Source organism: Phaethon aethereus (assembly GCF_964289735.1).
Source record: "Phaethon aethereus genome assembly, chromosome: Z".
Classification (NCBI taxonomy): domain Eukaryota; kingdom Metazoa; phylum Chordata; class Aves; order Phaethontiformes; family Phaethontidae; genus Phaethon; species Phaethon aethereus.
In genome coordinates this window covers 27,526,900-27,549,267 of record NC_138577.1, presented here as the reverse complement: position 1 = coordinate 27,549,267, position 22,368 = coordinate 27,526,900, and the positions used below count along the sequence as shown (strand labels likewise).

The 22,368-nt window shown below is 37.8% G+C and overlaps 1 protein-coding gene across 1 annotated transcript in view; it reads right to left on the bottom strand.

Moving 5' to 3' along the window:
- Nucleotides 1–996: 996 nt before the first annotated feature.
- Nucleotides 997–22,368, bottom strand: part of DMGDH (dimethylglycine dehydrogenase) — a gene marked incomplete at its 3' end in the record, with an annotated part of 46,164 nt that continues 24,792 nt past the window's right edge. Inside the window, exons 10-16 of the mRNA XM_082013252.1 lie at nt 21,717–21,882; nt 19,016–19,146; nt 17,324–17,541; nt 16,290–16,447; nt 15,156–15,215; nt 1,889–2,023; nt 997–1,212 (exon numbers count right to left, since the gene is read on the bottom strand). Of these exons, the coding sequence (XP_081869378.1) occupies nt 997–1,212; nt 1,889–2,023; nt 15,156–15,215; nt 16,290–16,447; nt 17,324–17,541; nt 19,016–19,146; nt 21,717–21,882 (1,084 nt within the window). The remainder of the gene's footprint in view (nt 1,213–1,888; nt 2,024–15,155; nt 15,216–16,289; nt 16,448–17,323; nt 17,542–19,015; nt 19,147–21,716; nt 21,883–22,368) is intronic.

Below are 22,368 nucleotides of genomic sequence, written 5' to 3'. Positions count from 1 at the left end.
AAATTGTGACATTGCTCTTATTCAAAAGAGTTGTTGAGCATATTAAGAAATTGAGAGGACTGTTTTAATAATTTAATGTGTTCCTATCATTTACATTATCTGAATCCTGCTTATTTTGGTTATTGAATATTTAACACTGAATGAAGCTCCTCTGTTGTGGATTCAATTTTATTTTTTTCATTGTTAATATTTCTGTGTAACAACATATGGCTCTTACTGCTGTTCCATCTATAATTAACAGGAAAAGGAAGAACAGAAATTCTCTGGTTTCAGTCTCGCTCTTCAGATTTAGAACAGTAAATCCATGACACAGTACTTCAGGTTCTGTTCAAAATTGAGCAATAACATCCTGTGTGTTGTAGAATATTACATGTAATCTACCAGATGATTCATACAAAATAATGAAGAATGGCCTTCCTATAACTGTTTCATTAAGAAGAACTAGATTTTGATCTGTGAGAATTTCTGCCAGGGTGTTACACTGGGAAAAAATGTTAACAGTTCAGTTTGCCTTTAATACCGAGTTTATTATTTTTAATCATTGCTGGGATGTATATTATTTTAATGGTAAGTTTGCGACGTCATGTTGTCAGAAGCCAGGGTAAGCTGCTTTAACTGTGACTGTCAAGGAGGAGGAAGAATTTGCTACTGGCCAAAACCAAGGGCAGCTTTCTCTTCTGCATTAATTCAGATCTGCCAGCCAATTTGGGAGCAAGCTGAATCAAGGAGCTACTCATTCCCTGCCAGTTCTGCTCACAAGTGCTACTGAGACGGGGGAACGCATACTGACTGGTTCATGAACTCTGCTCAGATCTCTAATGTGAACAGCCCATACAAGGAAGCAAGAAGGTAACACCATCAAATTTCTCACTGATGTATAGCAATGAGGATCTTATGTTTAGTAATTAGCAAATCTGAGTAGTTTGTTTCTCTTAATTTCATGCATATTAATAGAACTATTTCCTACTGCACAGTTTGATGTATCCTCATCTGTGTTTATATTTTGGGACTTTCACCCTTTCTCTGAAGGCGCATTCTTGTTGGTTCAGTCAGCACCAGTGGCTCTTGTATAATGGTTGCTGGATAATTTTTTCCTAGAAGTTCAACTTCCAATTTCTGTCCAACTTTGCTGAGTTCTGTGGGAACATATGCAAAAGCCAGACTCTGCTGAGCACTGTAACTGAAACTTCCAGATGTGGTGTTGCCAATAACCTGGAAAAAACCACAAACATTTATCTTTATTTTCAAGATGCAGTGAGGTTTTCTTAAAAAAAACAAAAACAAAACAAACAACTATACATCTCATCTACCAGTTTTGGTATAAACACTTCAGACATCAAGCAAATTTCAAGTGTGTCATGCAGTTCATAATAATCTCTACTGTGGGTGACATCATCTTAAACTGGGAAGTTTTTGCTCCTTGAAAAAAGAGTTTATTCCTATTGTGTTCAATTACGTTTTCATGAGAACAAACACTATACACATGCATATGCTTGTTATATACAATAATTTAACTGCTAGTGAGTGTTTCAACACGTTATCTGCGCTCAAGTGTGGAGGCCTAAACTTTGCTGTTGTTCCATTTCTTTTAAGTGAATAGCAAAACTGTTGTTAGGACAATGGTGAACTTGAAGGACATGGGAATGGATGAGTTAATACTTTAGTCTGTTCCAACTCCAGTTTCTGTAACCTGATGATATTTCACATTTTCTTTGTAGATACTTAGCTAGTCTTTCCTTCCTGCTTGAAGATTAGAAAATGGTTATCATAGCTTCAAATTGTTCTGTGACAGTAAAACAAAAATAATGCGTTCACAATTGAAACACAGTTAGATTCTGTTCATGGAGAATTAACATGAGTTTCTTGTAACATGATCTATAGTCCTTACCTTGCCATTATGCCACACGCTTTCATTTCCCTCTGGATCGACGTTATCTGTTTCCAAGGAGAGATATACCAGTCGTCGTTTGAGCCCCTTTTCTTTAATCTGCTTCAGTGCTTGCTTTCCTGTAAAGTCTGCTGGCTGAAAAAAGCAGAAGATAATGATGATATATAGTTATTTGGGTTCTGCAAAAAGTTGAGAGATACAAACATTTAAATTTGTCTTCATTTGTTTTCCTGTCACTCAAGTATTCTGTATGAAATACAGGTTAAATCAAATCTTTGACAGATATTGTATCTCGTATCTTGGTGTTTTTATATTGGTACATTATATATTGGTAACTTTATTGAGTATAGCAGTTTTTCTATACCTCAGTCTTTTAATATCTGTAATTCCAAATGTAGTAGAAATACATATGGAGTCAGACATGTTCCAAGACTGTCTGCCCCATTCAGATTGACAGCGAAAAGACTGTGTTTCATTTCAGTTTCTATACAAAACTTGGAATACCAACACCCAAATCCTAAAGCCCTGGCCTCCCTGTGTGGACACACATCTTTTTTGATGCCATCAGCAACCATGATAGTAACTTACTGCTATTCCACTTCCGTGTCTCTGCCAGGCTGCAGAGCTGGCGGTTTGTTCCACATTCTTGTTTTATGGTATGTAAATACTATTTTATGGGATAATGCAGCATGTTAGTTAAAGAATAATACTATCATTTGCAGTTCCTTTCTTCAGCTTGCCTAAAAAAGTACAGGCAGATTCTCATACTTCTAGAAGCAGACTGCATAAAGGTGTGACAAGTACGAGGGGAGCCATCAGTAAGTCTCTGAATCCTGAAGGTTATATAAGATAGTTCTTATTGTGATAATGTTGAGCTGATTCCACTGAGCTAGCCTGATGCCATGGTGTCCTGGTTTCAGCCAGGATAGAGCTGGTTTTCTTCACAGAAGCTAGTGTGAGACTGTGTTTTGGATTTGGGATGAGGAACTGTTGATAATGTGCTGATGTTTTGGGTTGTTGCTGAGCCGTCAAGGACAGTCCAGCTTCTTGCGCTGGCCTGCCAGCGAGCAGGCTGGGGGTGCACGGGGAGCTGGGAGGGGACACAGCCGGGACAGCTGACCCAGACTGGCCAAAGAGATATTCCCTACCATCCGACGTCATGCCCAGTACATAAACTGGAGTTGGCCGGGGGGCGGAAATCGCTGCTCGGGGACGGGCTGTCGATCGCCGGGTGGTGAGCAATTGCTGTATTGGGCATCACTTGTTCTTATACATTCCTTTGTTGGTATTATCATTATTGTTCCCTTCTTTCTTTCTGTCCTATTAAACCGTGTTTATCTCAACCCACGAGGTTTTTCCTAATTCTCTCCCCCGTCCCACTGTGGGAGGGAGAGTGAGCGAGCGGCTGCGTGGTGCTTAGTTGCCAGCTGGGGCTAAACCACGACACACGGCTAGGTTCACCTGACTTGTCTCATGCTGTTATCTCCTAAGCCTTAAATGTAACCCAGACAACGTGCCTATTTAGTTGGCTGGGTACAAAATAAATTGGAAAAAGAAGCCACAGAAAGAAGAGTTGTTATGAACTTTATGGTCCTTGACAGAATGCCTCAAGAACCAAGAGAAAGCCTCTTTCAAAAATGCTGATAGTTTGGACAGAGGATAAAATAGTAATCAGGCTGGATATCATTATTTCTAATAACGTTGCAGTAAGTCCCAGGAACTTGTGGCTTACAAATTCTGCCTATTCATTTCTTCTTTAGAGGTACAGATCAGGCAGAACAAAAGATTTGTACTCAACTCATTTGCCAGATCCACACCAGCCTGCGCCCATGGGCAAGAAACATAATAGCAGTTACAAGGTCCTCTAGCTTTCCAGCCTTTGCTGAGAAGATGAGTAGCAGGGAAAGCTATTTTAAGACACTTGATCTTAGGTCACTGTGACAGCTCTAGTAGGTCTGAAACTCAAATTATATTAATTTGATGAGTGTTTAAAAGAAAAGACAGGAAATGTTGCTGAAGACATCAAAAATACTATTTCTGGTAATATTCCTTAATTTCTGTAGAGAATTATTGCACTGTCAGAATTACAAGCAACAAGTATTACACTTGGAATAGGTTATTATGCAGTTAATTAATGAGTTCTTATTTCTGCAGTTCTTGTTCAGGTTCACATATGTCTATATGTAGGCTCAAAAGAAATTACTAAAGTGATGAGGGGTTTTTGGTCTTTGAAAGATTCGACTCTGTAAGCCGTTGTGGAAAACAGTTTATGAACCAGTTACGAAGCAAGTCTGAAAATCAAGAGGGATCAACTGAGGATAAGGCAGATACTGCACATAAGACCATAGATGGCCCCCTTTGGGAAAACGCAGCATGAAAAACAGCGCAGATCAGAAAAAGAAGGGACTGTGAGAATTATTTTTGGAATCTAATTTTCAAGATTCTGCTGGAAAAGGTAAAGCAAAGATCTTAGACCAGACAGTAACAAGTTACTGTTAGTTCCTGCTCACTTCTCATAGAAATACATTTCTGCTATGCAGGAACATTTATAAAACGAAACACCAACTAGAAATGTAAATCATAAGTGATAGAATAGTTTGGGTTGGAAGGACCTTTAAAGGTCATCTAGTCCAAGGCCCTGCAGAGACATTTTCAGCTACATCAGGTTGCTCAGAGCCCTGTCTAACCTGACTATAAATGTTTCCAGGGATGGGCCATCTACTACCTCTCTGGGCAACCTGTGCCAGTGTTTCACCACCCTCATTGTGAAAAATTTCTGCCTTATATCTAATGTAAATCTACCCTCTTTCAGTTTAAAGCCATTATCCCTCGTCCTATCGCAACAGGCCCTGCTAAGAAGTCTGTTCCCATCTTTCTTATAAGCCCCCTTGAGCTGCTGGCCACATTTCTTTTTATGCTGCCCAGGATAGGGTTGGCCTTCTGGGCTGTGAAAGCACATTGCTGGCTCCTGTCCATCTTTTCATCCACCAGTAACCCCAAGTCCTTCTCAGCAGGGCTGCTCTCGATCCCTTCATCCCCAGCCTGTACTGATACTGGGGGTTGCTCCAACCAGGTGCAGGACCTTGCACTTGGCCTTGTTGAACCTCATGACGTTTGCACGGGCCCATTCCTCAAGCTTGTCCAAGTGCCTCTGGATGGCATCCCATCCATCAGGCATGTGAACTGCACCATTCAGCTTGATGTTGCCTGCAAACTTGCTGAGGGTGCACTCAAACCCACTGTCTATGTCATTGATGAAGATATTAAACAGTACTGGTCCCAGTACGGACCCCTGAGGGACACCACTCATCACTGATCTCCATCTGGACATTGACCACTCCCCTCTGGGTACAACCATCCAACCAATTCCTCATCCACCCAATAGTCCGCCCGGCAAATCCATGTTTCTCCAATTTAGAGAGAAGGATGTTGTGGGGGACCGTGTCAAAGGCTTTACAGAAGTCCAGATAGACGACATCAGTGGCTCTTCCCTTGTCCACTGATGGACAAGTAAGACTATACCACAGCATGACAGACAGACTAAAATGCTTTGCATGACATACAGAAATACCAAGGAAGTAAATATTCTACAGTTACTCTAAGCACTGAATCGACTCCTTCCTATACATGCTAATGTAACATCTGGTATTTAGCCTCGAGGAATGTAACTGTGGAACTAATCACAAGTATTCCAATATCATGTCATATACCTGAGGTCCTTCTGTTTTCCAGCTCCTCCCCTGGAAGAGATTAGGTCTCCTTTTAGTTCTGTCTTGTAATTGCCAACTGTCCTGGTTTCAGCCAGGATAGAGCTGGTTTTCTTCACACCAACCCAATGTGGACGTTACTGATACACTAACGCATCTGAAACAGCAGTATGAATGTCTGTAAACTCTTGTTTTTAGGTCTCTCACATTACTAAGAGTGGCAACAGACAGGACTCTATCAGAACCAGCTTCTGACAGCATTCTGCTACCGTGCCCTTTTCCTCAGCTGAGTCACCATCAAGTTTTCTAGAGGAAAGAATTGTAACCTGTGACTTTGGGAATGCTGCATCACACAGCACTGGTGTAGCTACCGCTGTACTGAGAGAACAGCTCCTTTCTTCTGGAGTTTTCAGATACTTGTAAGAGCATACTCATAGAAGGAGATTAAAGCCTTATAAAATATTATAATATTCATGTTTGGGGTCGATGTGTTGGGTTTTTTTTAAACTAAAGATTTCTGGTTAATTTATACCTCTATGAAATCCTCATTTAGAAATGGAAAAACGGTTTCCATAAAGGTTAATGCAGCAGTTATAATCAGAGCCTTGAGTATGACCTGGTAACAGATGTGTACTGCTTTTATGGGTCACTTCCAGATTAACTGTATAGACAACAGTTAACTCCTGTTAAAACATTAATTACTGGAACCTTGAGGTTGACAGCAAAAATAATTTTGGCTTCCACTTCTTAATTGCCTTTTAGGTATGGAAACCATCAGAGCTAGCATTTAGCAGGCTTTAGAATCTACATACCACTGGATCATTCTTTGCCTATTGGTTACAGATAAAAAATTAAATTCTTACCCAATTGATTTTAACTGGGCCAGGCTTTTGGCCACCTGGAATAAATGACTATACAGTTCTTATGCTAAGTGGAGATGGATTTGTGGCATTTCATGTAATGGGTTTGTTGTTTGTTATTTTATGTTCCTTGAAGCTTAAGAATATTCTTGTCTTTTTAGAATCATGGCCTGGAAAAATAATCAAAAGGTAACCTAGAATTCAAATTCTGCAAAATATACACAAATATCAAAATATTTATATACTCACACACAAAATCTGCAAAATTGTCTGTATATATATGTACATGGACATATATAAACACATACATACCTATATGAACACTATATGAACATGGATAAAAATGTATGTATGAAAATATGTGTATATATAGAATCATAGAAAGGTTTGGGTTGGAAGGTACCTTAAAGATCATCCAGTTCCAGCCCACCCTGCCATGGGCAGGGACACCTAACACTAGAAGGTGATGTACAACTGCAAAAAATATGTGTGTATATATACATTTTTAGAACATTTAAAGCAACTTCTTAAGAAATTCTAACCATATGAATCTGACGAGTTCAGCCTTCTCATTTTACAGTTCTTGGGTATCCATGTCAGTTGTACACTAAGCACATTTCTATCGGTATTAATTTTTGATTTATGATTGTGTGTGCATGAGGCCATTCATTCCAATCAAAACAGCATTTTGGAAACTGATTCATTCAAACTCAGCCTGGCAATTCTTGATAACAACTGCTTCCTGTTTCTAGGAGAAAAATAGTCAGCTTGGGTATTGCTTCTATTTGTTTTAGTTTGTCATACTAAATATAATGCAATAAAAATACCATTCAAAACAGTATAATTCTGTAAAAGAAGGTTAAAAAAAAAAAACACAGAAGAAAAAGAACAGGAACAAAGGAAAACCCTAAACAATTCCAACCTCAAACAAATACCAAATTTAAAGTTTCTCTTGCTGTCTTGTGGTTTTAAAAAAAGTAATCACTTGACATGTAGTAACAATGTAAAACTTTTACTACCTAGAGTAAGGAGAGTCCTAATAAGCTAAACCTAAAATACAGGAGACTTTCCATTATCCCAGCATAAGCTCCCAAAGCATTAGGCTTTAGCAGATGTAATGGTTTTTCACATAAAATAAAAATACTTCTTAGATACAAGATAAAGACAATAGCTACTGCTTAGCTTCGTATTCTTTAATTTGAGTACAGTTCACAAGAGAAAACCAAAAAAGATGGGTTGTGCTTTTTACTTGTGTTACCTAACATACAGATTACAATGGAAAATCATATCACAAATATAAATCAATTAAGATTTTCAAATAGTATATACCTAAAGGGAGCCCATTGATTATCTCCTCTGTTATCCTCTGTTATCATATTGGACATGCATATTTGCCTTCCCTTGTCACCATCAGGCGTTACCTTGAGTAAGTTACCATGTGTTTGCTAGCACAAGATGAAAACACTTTTTTTTTTTAAAGAATTAATGAGACGTTAACCAATCAGGTGATTTTTTTAGGCACAGTGATGTACTCTGAAAAGTTTTACTTACTGTGTTTCAAGTGTGCTTGGCTATCAATGGCATATAGATCCTAATTCTAATCCTCTGTCTTTGTGGCTTAATGGAAGCAAAAGAATATAAATTATCTATAAAACTTTCAAAAAAAATTTTTGATCGTGTAGTTTAGTAGAATAAAGTCTAGGTATCTAGGAAGAAAAATGTCATATCCATTCAACAATAACTGGCAGCAAAGATATGCAAATGTCTTAATAATGAAATGTTGTAATTTATTTGGCATGCCACTTATGACTCTGGGCATACAGCCAAATTATGTACATAAAGCCACCCAACTGAGTAAGGCAGCACTAAGAGCTGCTGTGATCTGCTATAACCACCATGTTACAATACACTGGAGACAGCATCAATGCAATATTTTGAAATTAATTATTCTTAGTTGGATGGTCTTGAATAATCTTAGGGTAACTCTCCAAATGATACCCCCCTCACCAGGGCAATAACTGAAGATCATTTTCCTCTGCAGGTAGCAAATATTTGACAAGTTTCATTTTCTGCAGCAAACCAAAGCTACAGTTTACACCACACAAAACATTTTTCTAAGGGACATGTGGCCAGTCAGTATGTATGGCACCTGCAACACTGCACCTTTCATTCAATCTGGCTAAGCCCTTCTTGTATGCAAACGACCAGCTCTAAGAAATTGACATGATACAAACAACTGATGAATTATTATTTGGCTCAAAATTCCTAGCTCACTGAGTGCTTATTCTTTACATGGCCCAACAAGCACACTGGGAGTGACCTAGGTTATACAGATAACAAAATCGTAGCAGATTCTTTCTAATGTGTTTCATACTTTGTATAAATTTATGGAGCAAATCCTCTGGTTTATGACCTGCTGGACACGAAATGAAGTAACCATAGAATATGGTTCCACTCCTAAATTTAATTTGGATGGTAAAGGATTTAGGTGGGAAAGTAGACTGAATAAATGTTATAGGCATAAGAAATGGGGACTGAAAGAAAGAGAGGAAAAAAGAAGTAACCTTCCCCCCTCTCAAATACCTAATACCTTTCCATCACTACACCCTTTTTCAGATCTCTCTGCTTCCCAAGGCCACTTATCCCTTCTTCAGCAGAGTCTATACTCTTTCTTCTTCTTCCTCTTCCATTTCTTGCAAACCCAATGCTGCCAAGTCCACCACTAAACCAGATCCCTAAGCACCACATCTACATGTCTTCTAAATACCTTCAGGGATGGTGACTCCACCACTTCCCTGGGCAGCCTGTTCCAATGCTTGACATCCCTTCAGGTGAAGAAATTTTTTCCTAATATCTAACCTAAACCTTCCCTGGTGCAACTTGAGGCCATTTCCTCTCATCCTGTCACTCATTACTTGGGAGAAGAGACCAACACCCACCTCACTACAATCTCCTTACAGGTAGTTGTAGAGAGTGATAAGGTCTGCCCTCAGCCTCCTTTTCTCCAGGCTAAATAACCCCAGTTCCCTCAGCCACTCCTCATAGGACTTGTTCTCTAGAGCCTTCAACAGCTTCATTGCCCTTCTCTGGACATACTCCAGCAACTCCATGTCCTTGTAGTGAGGGGCCCAACACTGAATACAGTATTCAAGGTGTGGCTTCACCAGTGCAGAATACATTGGGACAATCACTTCCCTACTCCTGTTGGCCACACTATTTCTGATAGAGGCCAGGATGCTGCTGGCCTTCTTGGCTACCTGGGCACACTGCTGGCTTATATTCAGCCAGCTGTCAACCAACAGCCCCAGGTCCTTTTTCACAAGGAAGCTCTCCAGCCACTCTTTCCCAAGCTTGTAGCGTTGCATGGGGTTGTTGTGGCCGAAGTGCAGGATCTGGCACTTGGCCTTGTTGAACCTCATACAACTGGTGTTAGACCACCAAACCAGCCTGTCCAGATCCCTCTGTAGAGTCTTTCTACCCTCAAGTGGATGAACACTCCTGCCCATCTTTGTATCATCCGCAAACTTACTGAGGGTGCACTCAATCCGCTCATCCACATCATTGATAAAGATATTAAATTTGCCAGTTCAACATTTCTTGTATTTTTTTTTCTTTGTCCAAACTGCATCTGTAAAATGATTAAAAAAGCCTTTTTCCTAAAAAGATTTATCATTTAATGTTTTAATAGATCAGGACATATCACTTTAGACCATGGTAACACAATGAGTAGGTCTGACACAACGGAGGGGCAGTTCTGGCGGAGTAAGCAGGGGGGAAACAAATGACTGGGAAAAGGAGAGCATGAACCTATATGATTTAAATGCTAACAAAGGAATAAAAGGATGGAGGCACAGTGTAACAATTCATCTTAGTTTCCCATGAGATAACTTATGTGTAGTTATGCTGGAGTTTAGGTGAATACACAAGGACTGTATCTTGGATTTACAGTCATATACCCATGTGTGAAGTTGCTGGGCATGACTCAACTTTTATTCATAATGAGTAAGGAAGCAATTAAATGCTCATGTGTCTAATAGGTGTAATAGTAAAAGACACCTCAGAAATCTCATGCCAAAGTCAGAAGATGAGGTAGGGCTTGTAGTCTAAAAAGCATTTTTTGACATCAAAATACAGGCCATCACTGAGTAGGGTTGGTGGAGATGGGACATAAATAGTGAGAAGCAGACAGGGAAAGGAGCAGAAAATGAAGAAGGTAAAAAAAAAAGTAGCTGGTAGAGTAGACCAAAGAAAAAGTGAAGGGAGAGAGATTCTGGGTGTTGTATAATCTGGAAATAAGCTTGGAATGGACAACAAAGAAACTACGCCAGTAAATAAACAGGGCTTCAACAAAGAACCACTGTCTCTGATAATGGTATCTTCCAGCCTGGAAGAGCACACTTGAGCAGAGTCCCCACGAGTTTCCATCATCTACTGCATTCTCTTGCCAAATCGCAGCGAGCTGCTGCTGCAGAGGGAGTGCCCAGGAGATGGCAGCCTTGGATATAGCAAAACAAGTCACCAGCCTACAGTTAACTATGGAATTTTGTAGCTGTACGTTCTTGATGAATGTTGGCACTATTGGGTTCACGTGGAAAATCCTTGTGAAAGAGTTAATTTGTGTGAGCTACCCACATTGATATGGAGATGTTTCACTCTAACATCAAGTTTTATTGGGACTTATGGTCCATTACTCTCAGGAGAAAAACAGGCTGTTTTAAGAATATTGAACTGGCTAAAAATAATCAACCCCTTCAGAACACTGAAAAGGTGCATGCTAGCAGGTTTTGAAGACACAAGCAGCTTCTGCAACAAGGAAATCTTTTTTCTTTATGTCGGTAGTGAGCATAATAATCAGTGATAAGTTAAAGTGTAGCAAGGAAACATTTTCTAGTGTAAGGACAGTGAATCATTATAATGGACTGCCCAGGGAGACTGTGGGATCTTCAGGAATGAGAGGTCTTTGTAACTTCACACATGAAATTTTTATACATATGGCAAGGTAAACACAGATGTAGTTGATTCTGCCATAGAACACAGGTCTGGAGTAAATTAATATCTGGTGATTGTTTATCTTCTTCTATGATAATATTTGAAAAAGTCATTAAATTTAAACCAGGGTTTTGAAAAATAGAAAGCAGTCAGAGGTGGTATACTATATCTGTAACCACTTGAACCTGAGAAAGTTCAAATGTGCAGCAGAACTAAAACATTATGCTGGGAGAAAAAAGAATTGCAACTTTTTTAAGATACTCTGTCAATTTCCCGTCACAAAGACCATTAGGACTCTATTGAATATTTAGTAGCAGAGTGCTTATTCATGAAATGAAGGTATCAGTGAATGAGACTATCTAACAACTTACCTAACTTAATAAATGTAAGACCAATTGAACAAACAAAACAAAGACAACAGGTATTAAAAAAAACAACCATCCAGCCCTAAACCAGGCAGATTTTGTTGTGAAGTTACTAAGACAATGTATACTCTAAATTAGAAATTAATTCTGTTACTGTCCCTCCACTTTGGTTTAATCACAGCCCATCCTGCTCATCTCTGCAAGGAAGCAACCAATACTGACGTTAGAGAAAAAAGGAGTATCAGAGTCTAGAGGAAACCACCTAGAACACCACCTCTTCAGCCTTACCGATAAAATGAAAGTTTCCACAGAAATCTTGAGGAAACAGGTTTACGTATTGTCATGCTATAACTTAATAGACCGTGGAAAAAAAAATAATTGTCTACTTAAGCTTTTACAAAAAAATACTAGTCCATTTGTACCTGATGAGGATGAATACAGTAAACTTCATAAATACTAAGAAATATCAGGATTTTATTGGGAATTTACATCACTCTATATTTATTCCTCAGATATTTGAATGCCCTCTCATGGAAATAGAAATACCTTCTGATTGTATTACCTTCATTTGGCATTTGGTTGTTCATTCACTTTACTCTGTTTAGAAACGGTTTACAGCTTCCATGACATAGCACGCAAAACTCACTTTTGCTGAAGTCTTTCTGCCCATTTTGTGAGCTATTTCAGCTGCTTGTTGCACAGTAAGAAGCACTCTAGTAATTAACTGAACAGTGCATTTCGGTTTTAATTTACACAGAAATGAGCACTTTCCCCGGTTGGGGGCGCATGCTTAAAGGAACAAACCCTGTCAGTAACCCTACAGACCAAGACCTCAAACAGATTTAAGTATCTCTTGCTTGTAGTTTGTATTCCGTTTGCCCTTTTTTTTTGTGGAAAGTTTCCTAAGGAATAGGCGCAGATGGTAGCAGAGTATTTTGCTTGTCTTCATTCATGGTGGCCTCTAAGGAATGCTGAGGTCTACGCTATGCCAAATGGACACCAAAACCAGAGGCATGGAACTGGGACTCACAGTCCCAAGCTGCCAAGAAGCCGAGTAAATAATCTCACATTGCGCTTCATGCTACACTGTTTAGACCAATTCCAATATCTGAGTTAGCTCAAGTACCTCTGCAGTGTCAACATGCAGTCACAACTGCCCTCATTTGAGTCAATAAATAAACATCGATTATTTCCTTTTTCACATTAGTTCAGCAAAACTGGCAAATGTTTTAGGCTGACATCCTACATCTATGCTGGAGATTCATTCCGTACCCATTCATCCACAATGTGAATATCTGCTCCAGAGAGCTGTTCCAACCCTACATTTCAACCACAAAGAGAAGCATGTGGAGCAATAAAGAATCAAGTGCTTCATGCATGTTAGCGCCTTTGCATGTTCTGCCGGGGCATCTTGGCAAGCAACAGCTTTCCTTGTTTATGGCTGCTTTCCTGATTATAAAAAAAAACCCCAACAACAACAAACAAAAAAAACCAGCCCAAACAAACAACCCCCCCCCCCCAACCACACTCAACAGATGTATCAAATGGAAGTGGAAAGAAAAACTAGTAACAGTAACATTTTTCATTGCATCCTCCTGTAATCTTTCCCTGAAGATGGGAAAATCCTTGATGAGTAAATACAACACAATCCTGTTCCATAAGATTCTGTATTTCCCTTGCATGTGTCATTTTCTCTGATAAGGTCAAAATTACAGTACCCAATGGAGACAGCTGTTAACTCCACTACATGTAGGAACTGCCATTGACATCCCTGGGAGCACTTTGCCTTCCACTAGATGAGCTCCATAGTTGGGTAAGAACAGTTTTAGAACTTGTATTTCATGCTAGAGCACACATTGATGTTAGATTAGGACAAAAATTAATGCTTTCTCAATCCTGCACAGGTTGAAGAACTTGTACATCTATAGACAGGTTCAACAGTTGGAGAGGAAAGGCATCTTCCTAGGTACATCCCTGTTACTGTGGGTGAAACTGTCTCAAAGGTAAAAGCACCTTTTTAGGTTCAACATGCCTCCATAATTCTTGCCTACCCAAAGTTTAAGATTTGTTATTTATTTGAAGCTGTAAATTAAAGTTTGGGATCCCTTTTATCAGTTCCACAGTGCCTCCACATAACATGGCAAGAAGTATCAAGGGTCATTTATTATCTGATTTGTTACCCTTTCAGGTATAAAGGGAATATAAATAAGAGAATTTGTCCCTGTATCACAATGCATCATTAAAGATGAAATGTCTTATATACAATACTTTTTCTTCTTGATCTCCCTTGTGTAAAAATATTAGCACTTCCTCTATTTTACAGATTAAAAACTGAGGCAAAAGATTAAGTCAGAAATATCCCCTCATCTAGGGCACCTAATGTGAAATGTATAGGACTGATTTTTTACATCAGAAACTTCACATCCACTGTGCAGGCAACTGCTGTTTGAGTCGATGGGCTAACTGGTAGCAATAGATGACATTAGAGCTGCACAGGAAATTATTTCACTGGATTTCATGGAAAGGTCTTCTATTTGACAGAGTTAGGATTCCTTGTTTGGGTTTCATGTGGACCAGAAAAGAGAATTATAAGCAATTTCTGTACCTGTTAGACCATAACAGAGTTTGATTTGCTAAACTATGAATATAAGAAAATGGGGATTCTCGTAAAAGGAGATAGAATAACATCTTCTCATTTTTACTGCATATTTAAATTCAACTAGTCCCATTCTCTAAACTTTAAATCAGGCAGGAACAATTTATGAGCAGAGGACCTCTTCAAAATTCTACAAATAACAAATTGTTATTATTTTTTTAACCAAGATATTAATTTAACTTCTATTTGACTCATATCCAAGTTGTCAGTCTGCAGTTCTTCTGAAAAATCTATTGTTTTTTTCAGTAATTGCTATACCAAAGGGGTAGGTAGGGAAAATGATCCTACAGACAACTCCTTCAATGAGAATAAATAGGTAAAATGTTTTCAGATTATGAATAGGCTTGTTCAGTTTGTATGTAGATACTGTATGTTTACAAAAGCACATGACTCAAATTTCACTATGAAAATAAATCACAAAGAATTATTTTTCATGTAGACGACATTGAGTATTTGCAGTTTCCTGACCAAGTGTATAATTTTGTTAGCAAGAAACAAGGAAAAATATGAAACTTTTTTTTATAACAAATTGTTACTTAATAAAGTAATTATTCTTCTATACAGTGAAAAAAAGTTGCTTGTTTCATTTTCTAAGCCTAATTTATTTTATAGTTAATTGTATTTTCTTTTCAAACACTTAAAGGAATATCTTTGGGCATAATAGAACACTTTGAAAATAATTAGACATACCTTGTTTAGCTTTACAAAGTATTCCAGTCCAGCTTCCAAGGGATTAGTGTCACAGTTCATCTGTTAAAAAAAAAACAAATTTGCCATCCATACATGATGGAATATCATAGCTTTTGGGTTGGGGGGAATTTATTTAGTTACTCCATGCAGCCTTCTATTTAGTCCTAGGTGAGTATCTTCCACATTGTATATGTGCAACTTCCATTTGAATACACTATATGCTTCCTATACATGATTTCAATAGAATATCTACTATTATGCCTAATATAAAGTATAGATATGTATATCATTCATCTAAGTTTCAATATTCAAAGTAAACACACATTTCAGTCAGAAACAAGACTTTTCTTCAAAGTAGAATGGAACCTGAAGAAGACTGAATAACTGAGGCATGCACATTAATTGCAACACAGCAGAATACCCTAGTTGAAGAGGAAAATAAAACACAAAGCCAATTTTATTTACCACCTTCCCATTAGGTGTAGGGAGAATGATTTGTTAGGCAGCATTTGAAGCAAGAATGAAAATAATTATCACTGGGCAAATGAAAAGGATCCCTAAATGCCCACTATTTCACCTTCCTGATTTCTTTCCTTTCCAAAGGAATTAGGAAAAATCTCAGGTGAGCAGAAATTATACTGATTTTCCTCAAATTCTCTAGGCCCCCTGAGTAGTTCTATATTGCAAGAGAGCAAATTTGGCAGAAACTAGATAATGGGAAACGGAAAAGTTCCAAATACATAACGAAGCAAGAATAATTGGCCTCTTATGACATAGTTATTACAGAAATAAAATATTTTCAGAATCTATCAGCCAAATCTTTGATTTCAAAATACTGAAGCCCAGCAAAACCCTCATAATTTTCTTATACACAAGAGGGAAAAACATCAGTGAATCAAAATGAGTGTCTCTTTGCCAGCAGTGCAATGGAGTATACTAGTTCTTTTTATTTAGAAAAGACACTGTTCAGAATTACAGCAGCTTTTCTTGCTCAAGTTAAATTTTCTTTTCAACCTAAATTAAGAAACTGGAACAAATACTATCATCTGAGCTAGCTCTGACTAAAAGCTGCATAGTCATACTGAAATAAAGAAAATAAACAGAAAAAAAAAAAAAGAAATTGTATTTCCTGACCTCTGCCCCCCAGGCTCGGAAACCCTTTTCCAGCCTTAAAGCATTCAGAGCATATGTTCCGAAGTTGTCAATTCCCTCTTTTTGGCCAGCTTCCATGATTGCACTGTAAAGAGCTACAGAATCTTCTTTTCTATGGTAAAGCTCCCAGCCCAATTCACCTGTTAGACAAAAAAGATTAACAGTTTCATCAGCTCAATAATGAAACAATCCTAATAAATGCAGTCCTATTCTTGGAAAAAGTGGGGATCAATGCTGTAAGTGTGAATTCACATTCCAGGGTCAATTCTGCTGTCATATATCAAGTCTAATTCCCTGCAAGAACCACCAGATGATTTATGGCCTAGATCTTAAGCAGTAGTATTATTATTCTAATTTAAACTGTTAACTGAAATCAGTGGGGCAGTGGGGGGAAAGGGAGGAGGATCAGAATAACTGGTAAGAAAAGGTCATGTAGAAAAGTCACAATGAGAGATGAAGCTTAAGAGCGTTATAAACAGATGATGGCTTGGCAAGTGAACAGCAAATGTAACTGAATGTAAATAAGCATTAAATGAGTATATTGTATCATATTTAGTATAACAGAAAGAGGAGGACTTCAGCTGCTTCAAAATGGTCTGCATTCAGTCCATTGCGGTAGAGATAGACATAAAAATAAAAACTAACTGAGAAAAACAAATACTCATCATTACAGTGTTACATTTTCAAGGCACTTGACAAACACTAATATACGGTAATCCAAAAACAATTCTTGACGTTGGTTTTGCAGCAAATACCACAGAGGTTATCAGAACTGGCCTTTTGTTCTGTAAAATAAATATTTACACTGTAGGGTATTCTAGAGAAAAAGGTCTTGGAAAACTCAGCACAGACCCTGACCAGATCACATTTGAAAATCAATGTAACTGCATTTCCTCACGCATTTATATATCAAATGTGATGAACTTATTGCTTATGAATACATGATGAGATTTATTTTTCAACATAATTTTATTTACTGCCTCTTTTCATAATAGTCTGTTTTCTCTATTGCTTACCTGTATATGATATCCTAATGGCAGTAACAGCAATATCAGAAAGTTTCAAATGTCTAGACTGCAGAAACTTAAATGAACCATCACTCAGATCCTCACTTGTCAGCTTCTGGAGGATCTGTCGGGCATATGGACCTGCTACACCAAGTACTCCCATCTCATCTGTCATGTTTTCTATTTCAATTTTATATCCACCTCTTGTTACTTCCTCTTCTATCCATCTGCATGTAAAACACAACAGTGATGTTAAATTTTTTATGAAAGATAACTGATTTAGATAAAAATTTAAAAGGAATACTTTTTTGTTAGTGTTCATCTTCCCAGCAGCTCCCAGTCACACACCTTCTCAAAACCAGTGGAAGTAAGTGCTATACTAGATAGTCAAATCCATCATTGATGTTAAATGGTGTTTTCTGGTGAGACACTGGTATAGGAACACAGGCATCTGGGATACAGCCAGGAAAGGAGAGAATTTAAATGGGTGGAACAGTATTTTCAAAGTAAGAGAAAGAGTGATCTCATAAGGCTGAACACAGATTTGCCTTTGGATACAGAATGTGTTAATAAAATATCAACATACAAAAAGAGTAAGCAATAAACACAATGAACATAGAAATCCCCAAATAAACATCTCTCTCAACAAATATGTACAACCAGGCTTGTTCCTTCCTGAATACAGCATTTAAAGTATTGGCAGGAAGTTCAGTTTTGAGTTTTGATTTAATCAAAAACATCAGCTGGGTATTGTCTTTCAGGAAGCTCACAAAATAACTGAAAGGAGTATGTTTTAAAATCTTACAAAGTACTACTTTGTTAAGCAGTGTTAAAAGATCTCAGGCACAGGGGAGTATCAAACAGGACTGCTGAAATTCTATAGAAGTCAATGCATTAGGTCTGGTTCTGCCATTTGGTTCCTGAATGTGCTGACAGTCCTACTGATTCCCATGGGATTGTTATGACAGTACATTAGTCATTGTGTGTTGGGGTAGCAAATTTCAGTCTTTTATGTGTTGATTCATTTTGAATAACTGGTTTGTCAGCAATGTCCAGTAAGAAAAATTCTTTTTCTTAGTACACTTACAGCCACTTACAGCATTAGAAATATCACTTCCAATCTATGAAAATATGAGAATCCCAATCACTTCTCATCTATGAAAAACATTTTAATGAAGTCATCCTGCATCTGCTTCTACCTCCTTTCCTTTTGTTGTTTTCCTTTGTGACCCCAGAGCCCAAAGCAGAAGACATTATCACAGTATCAGAAAGACTGCACTACCAGTCTGTATTGGCCAGGTCAGTGCCTGTGGGGTCATCTATGTTTAAAGCCAATTTTCTTTTTTTGCGTAAGAGAAAACATTAGAATGGAACAACCGTGCTGTGTTACATCATACAATGCCAAACACAAACAGGTTCAACCACAAAACAAGAACTACCTCCACTGAAGTATATTACATAACTACCAGTAAATTCTCCATCTTTTTAGACCAACATTAATCCAATATGCAACTGCTTATACTTCAGGATTAAACTCAACCAAGTTTCTAAGAAACCAAAATCAATAAATAAGTAGAATTCTCTTGAACCTAGCAAAAGGTTTGTTGAGTAATAATCAAGAATTTGGCACTTAGTAAAAAGATTTCCATATTAACGTGACTGTATAGCACTGTGTACTTACTGTATCAAAAATAAACTAACCTCAGATCATGGAGTTCTGACCCTGAGCCAGTTACAAGCATAAATTCTCCAGGATACAGTTGAGAGACTGTTAGCTCAGCATAAACTTTTCCTCTCGGTGTTAACATATGGCTTATATTTGTGGAACCCACCTACAGAGTAAAATTTGCAATTATTAAGAATGCAGAATAAAACCTTTGAATTCTTAAACATTATGAAATATATGGAAATATGTCTTTAGTTGAAAGACCAAAATTTTTTATATTTGTTATGCTGTACCATAATAGGAGTTGACAGATATACAATTGGCCAAGATCAAGCTTTACAAGGGAAACATCACATTTTTCTTCACAGAAATAAATCAAAATTTTTGAAATGAGATAAATCAAGATGTTTATAAATATTTGTTAACTGTATATTTCACAAGGTGTTCTTAAGCTACATTGATTTAAGAATGCATTTTCAATGCAAATTCAATCAATTTTAGTTTGTTCTCTGATGACCGAAATAAAAAATTCTGTGTGTTATTGACATGAATATTCTTTTTCAATCATGTGACTAAGGCTTTCAGATCCCTAAAGGATAACATTACTTTGTCCCTTACCTTAAAGAAAGAACTACTGAGCTGGCTTATGCTTTTGTGGCCCTGATTTATGTATGCTTTTATATTTTATGTAGTTGCTGACTATGAATTTACATCTCTGTACATTTCAGTCAGGTTCTATATAGAAACATGATCTCTACAGGTAAAATTTCGAATAACAGTTACCTAGCTGTGACCATAAAACATATACACATTCATACAGATATCATCCACACAAACAGGTATATGAATAAGCCATAGCTGTTATGCTGGTCTGGTTCCAGAGGCAGAATTCAATCTCTCTTATTTCATTCTGCTTTTATAAGAACCTTGTCAATCACCCAGTCAGTGCTCAGATTCCAGTAAATGAATGGAAAAAGGAAAAATATTGCAAGTATTAACATTCTTTTGCAAGGTCATATTACATTAATACAGTTACTGGCATATTACAGGCACATAATTGAATTTTCAGAATCTGATGGTAGTCAGACTTAACCTAGTTGTGATACAAGTATGTCTCCAGTAACTTCACTGAATTATTTTATGATGCAGACAAGCATGAATGGTACCAAAAATCAGACAGCTTAAATAATCAACGGTTGTGAATGGTGGATTTTTACGTAGACTCATAATCTGTTCTATTTTGCTCTCTACCTTTCTTTTCCCCCATAGCAACACTCATTAAACTCCATAGAAAGCACTCACTTTGTTCTCATAATTTCCTATTTAATCTTGCCCCCCCCAATATATTTGGCCAGTGTTATCTATGCCCACTGATGACAGAGTTACCTTACCTCTACCCCAAGCCAGAAAGAAGACAAACTTTTAATCTATGTTCCTATCAAAAAATTAAAACAGTAAAAAATGACAACATGGCAATTCAGGTTCTTCTTTCTCTTAAACCTATACCTAAATTACCATTTACATTTACAGTTACCATTCTTGTGTACAGCCTTCCCATTCAGTTGCCTCTGTCCTCTGAAAAGTTATCTATCTTTGTATAGAGAGACTATAGTCTCAGGGTACCTACTCTTTCCCTATGCTTCCTCTCTCTGGTGTCTGAACCAGCTAAAACCATCACCTATAGCAAAAACTTAACGAAATTCTGTGCTAAAATGAGCAAATCCCATGTAAGCAGCACTTCAGAAAGGAACAATCTGCTTGGTGGAGGTGTATCTCTGAAGTTAAAAACACTGGATGAGAGGGAAGATAAAGGGACTCATGGAGCACTACCATAAACTGAGAACCAAGAATAAGAAACCTGGGGTAGTTTGTCACAATGTGCCATTTTTGAAAATGGGATCATATTCTGAGAATCTGTGAGCAGCCACACTTTGTAGAGAAAGGACAGGTGTGAGCTGAAAGCTGAATATCCTAAGTGGTTGCAACCCTGCCTGCTTCAAGCAGCCGGGTGTAAAACAGTCAGTATGAAGGGGGTGGAAAATAAGCACGGCTCACATTCAAAAAAATAAAAAACCCCCACAACAAAACTGTTCCCTTGGGCATCCAAGTAGAACACAACATCCAGCTATGGTCAGGCAAGAGTATCTTCTACTATTCTCCTCTACTGTCTGAAGCTGCTGCAGTACAGTGCCATTTTAGGCAGGCAGCTGCCAAGCTATTCTAGTACTACTGTAAAAGAATTCCAGGTGAGATTCACTTGGACTTCTTTAGATAAAGATTTGAAACACAGAAGTTGCTGTGTTTGAAGGAAACACTTTTTTACTGTAAAGGTGACTGAGCACAGGAACAGGTTGCCCACAGAGCTAGTGGAGTCTCCATCCTTGGAGATATTTAAAAGCCATCTAGGCATTGTCCTGGGCCAGGAGCTCCAGGTGACCTGTTTGAACAGTCAGTTGGACAAGGTGACCTCCAGAGGTTCCTTCCAACTTCAACCATTCCATGATTCAATGATTTGTGTCAAAAGGTACTTCTATATAGGGCTACTCTAGCATAAACTCCACTGTCCGTGCTCTTAACTGAGTGAAATACATCTCCTGACACAACAGTTTCTTCAAAGGATCTGAGTGTTTGGTATCTCAAAGATACAGCAATAATATTATGCTTCATTTTCCATTTCTGAAACAGATCTTGTTTGTCTAAATCCTACATTAAAACAGTTACCACTGTCCCATTTACCTTTGGAACAACATTTGCAAACAGATGATCCAGCAGCTTAACAGAATCTGTGCCTTTTATTTTAAACTTGCCAAATGGTGACAGGTCAATCACACCAACTTTTTCCATAACCTGTTTATACTCACGACCCACAGGGTCAAACCAATTTGTGCGCCGAAAACTGGGTCTGAAACAGAGCATTTACACACATAAAACACAATTCGGAAATTTTGTGCTCTTTTTAGCAAAACATAGTCTTCAGTTTCTTCAGTTTAATAATCATTCAAAAGAGCTAGACTTTCCTATTTGTAGGTAGCTTACCCAATATTTTCCTTGGTCTAACATAGCTTAATTATTAAAATCCTTTAACAACAGAGAAAGATATGGGTTGATATTTTATCAACCATTTTGTACAATAAACTGTGAACTGTTCAAATGTTAGAAGAAGTAGTTGTGTGTCATGTAAATTTACAGCATACTTTGTTGCTGAATCATTTATTTGAGTTTAAGGTGTCAGAGTTTTTACTTCTGAACAGCAGAGTGTGTCTCTATTCCTTTATGAGCCTCATTTAGATTGGGACTCCAGTATCCCTGTGGAAAACATTTATTTACTGGATGCTCCCTGATGCAAGCAGGTAACTAGGTAGGCAGACACAGGGAAAAAAAAAAAAAA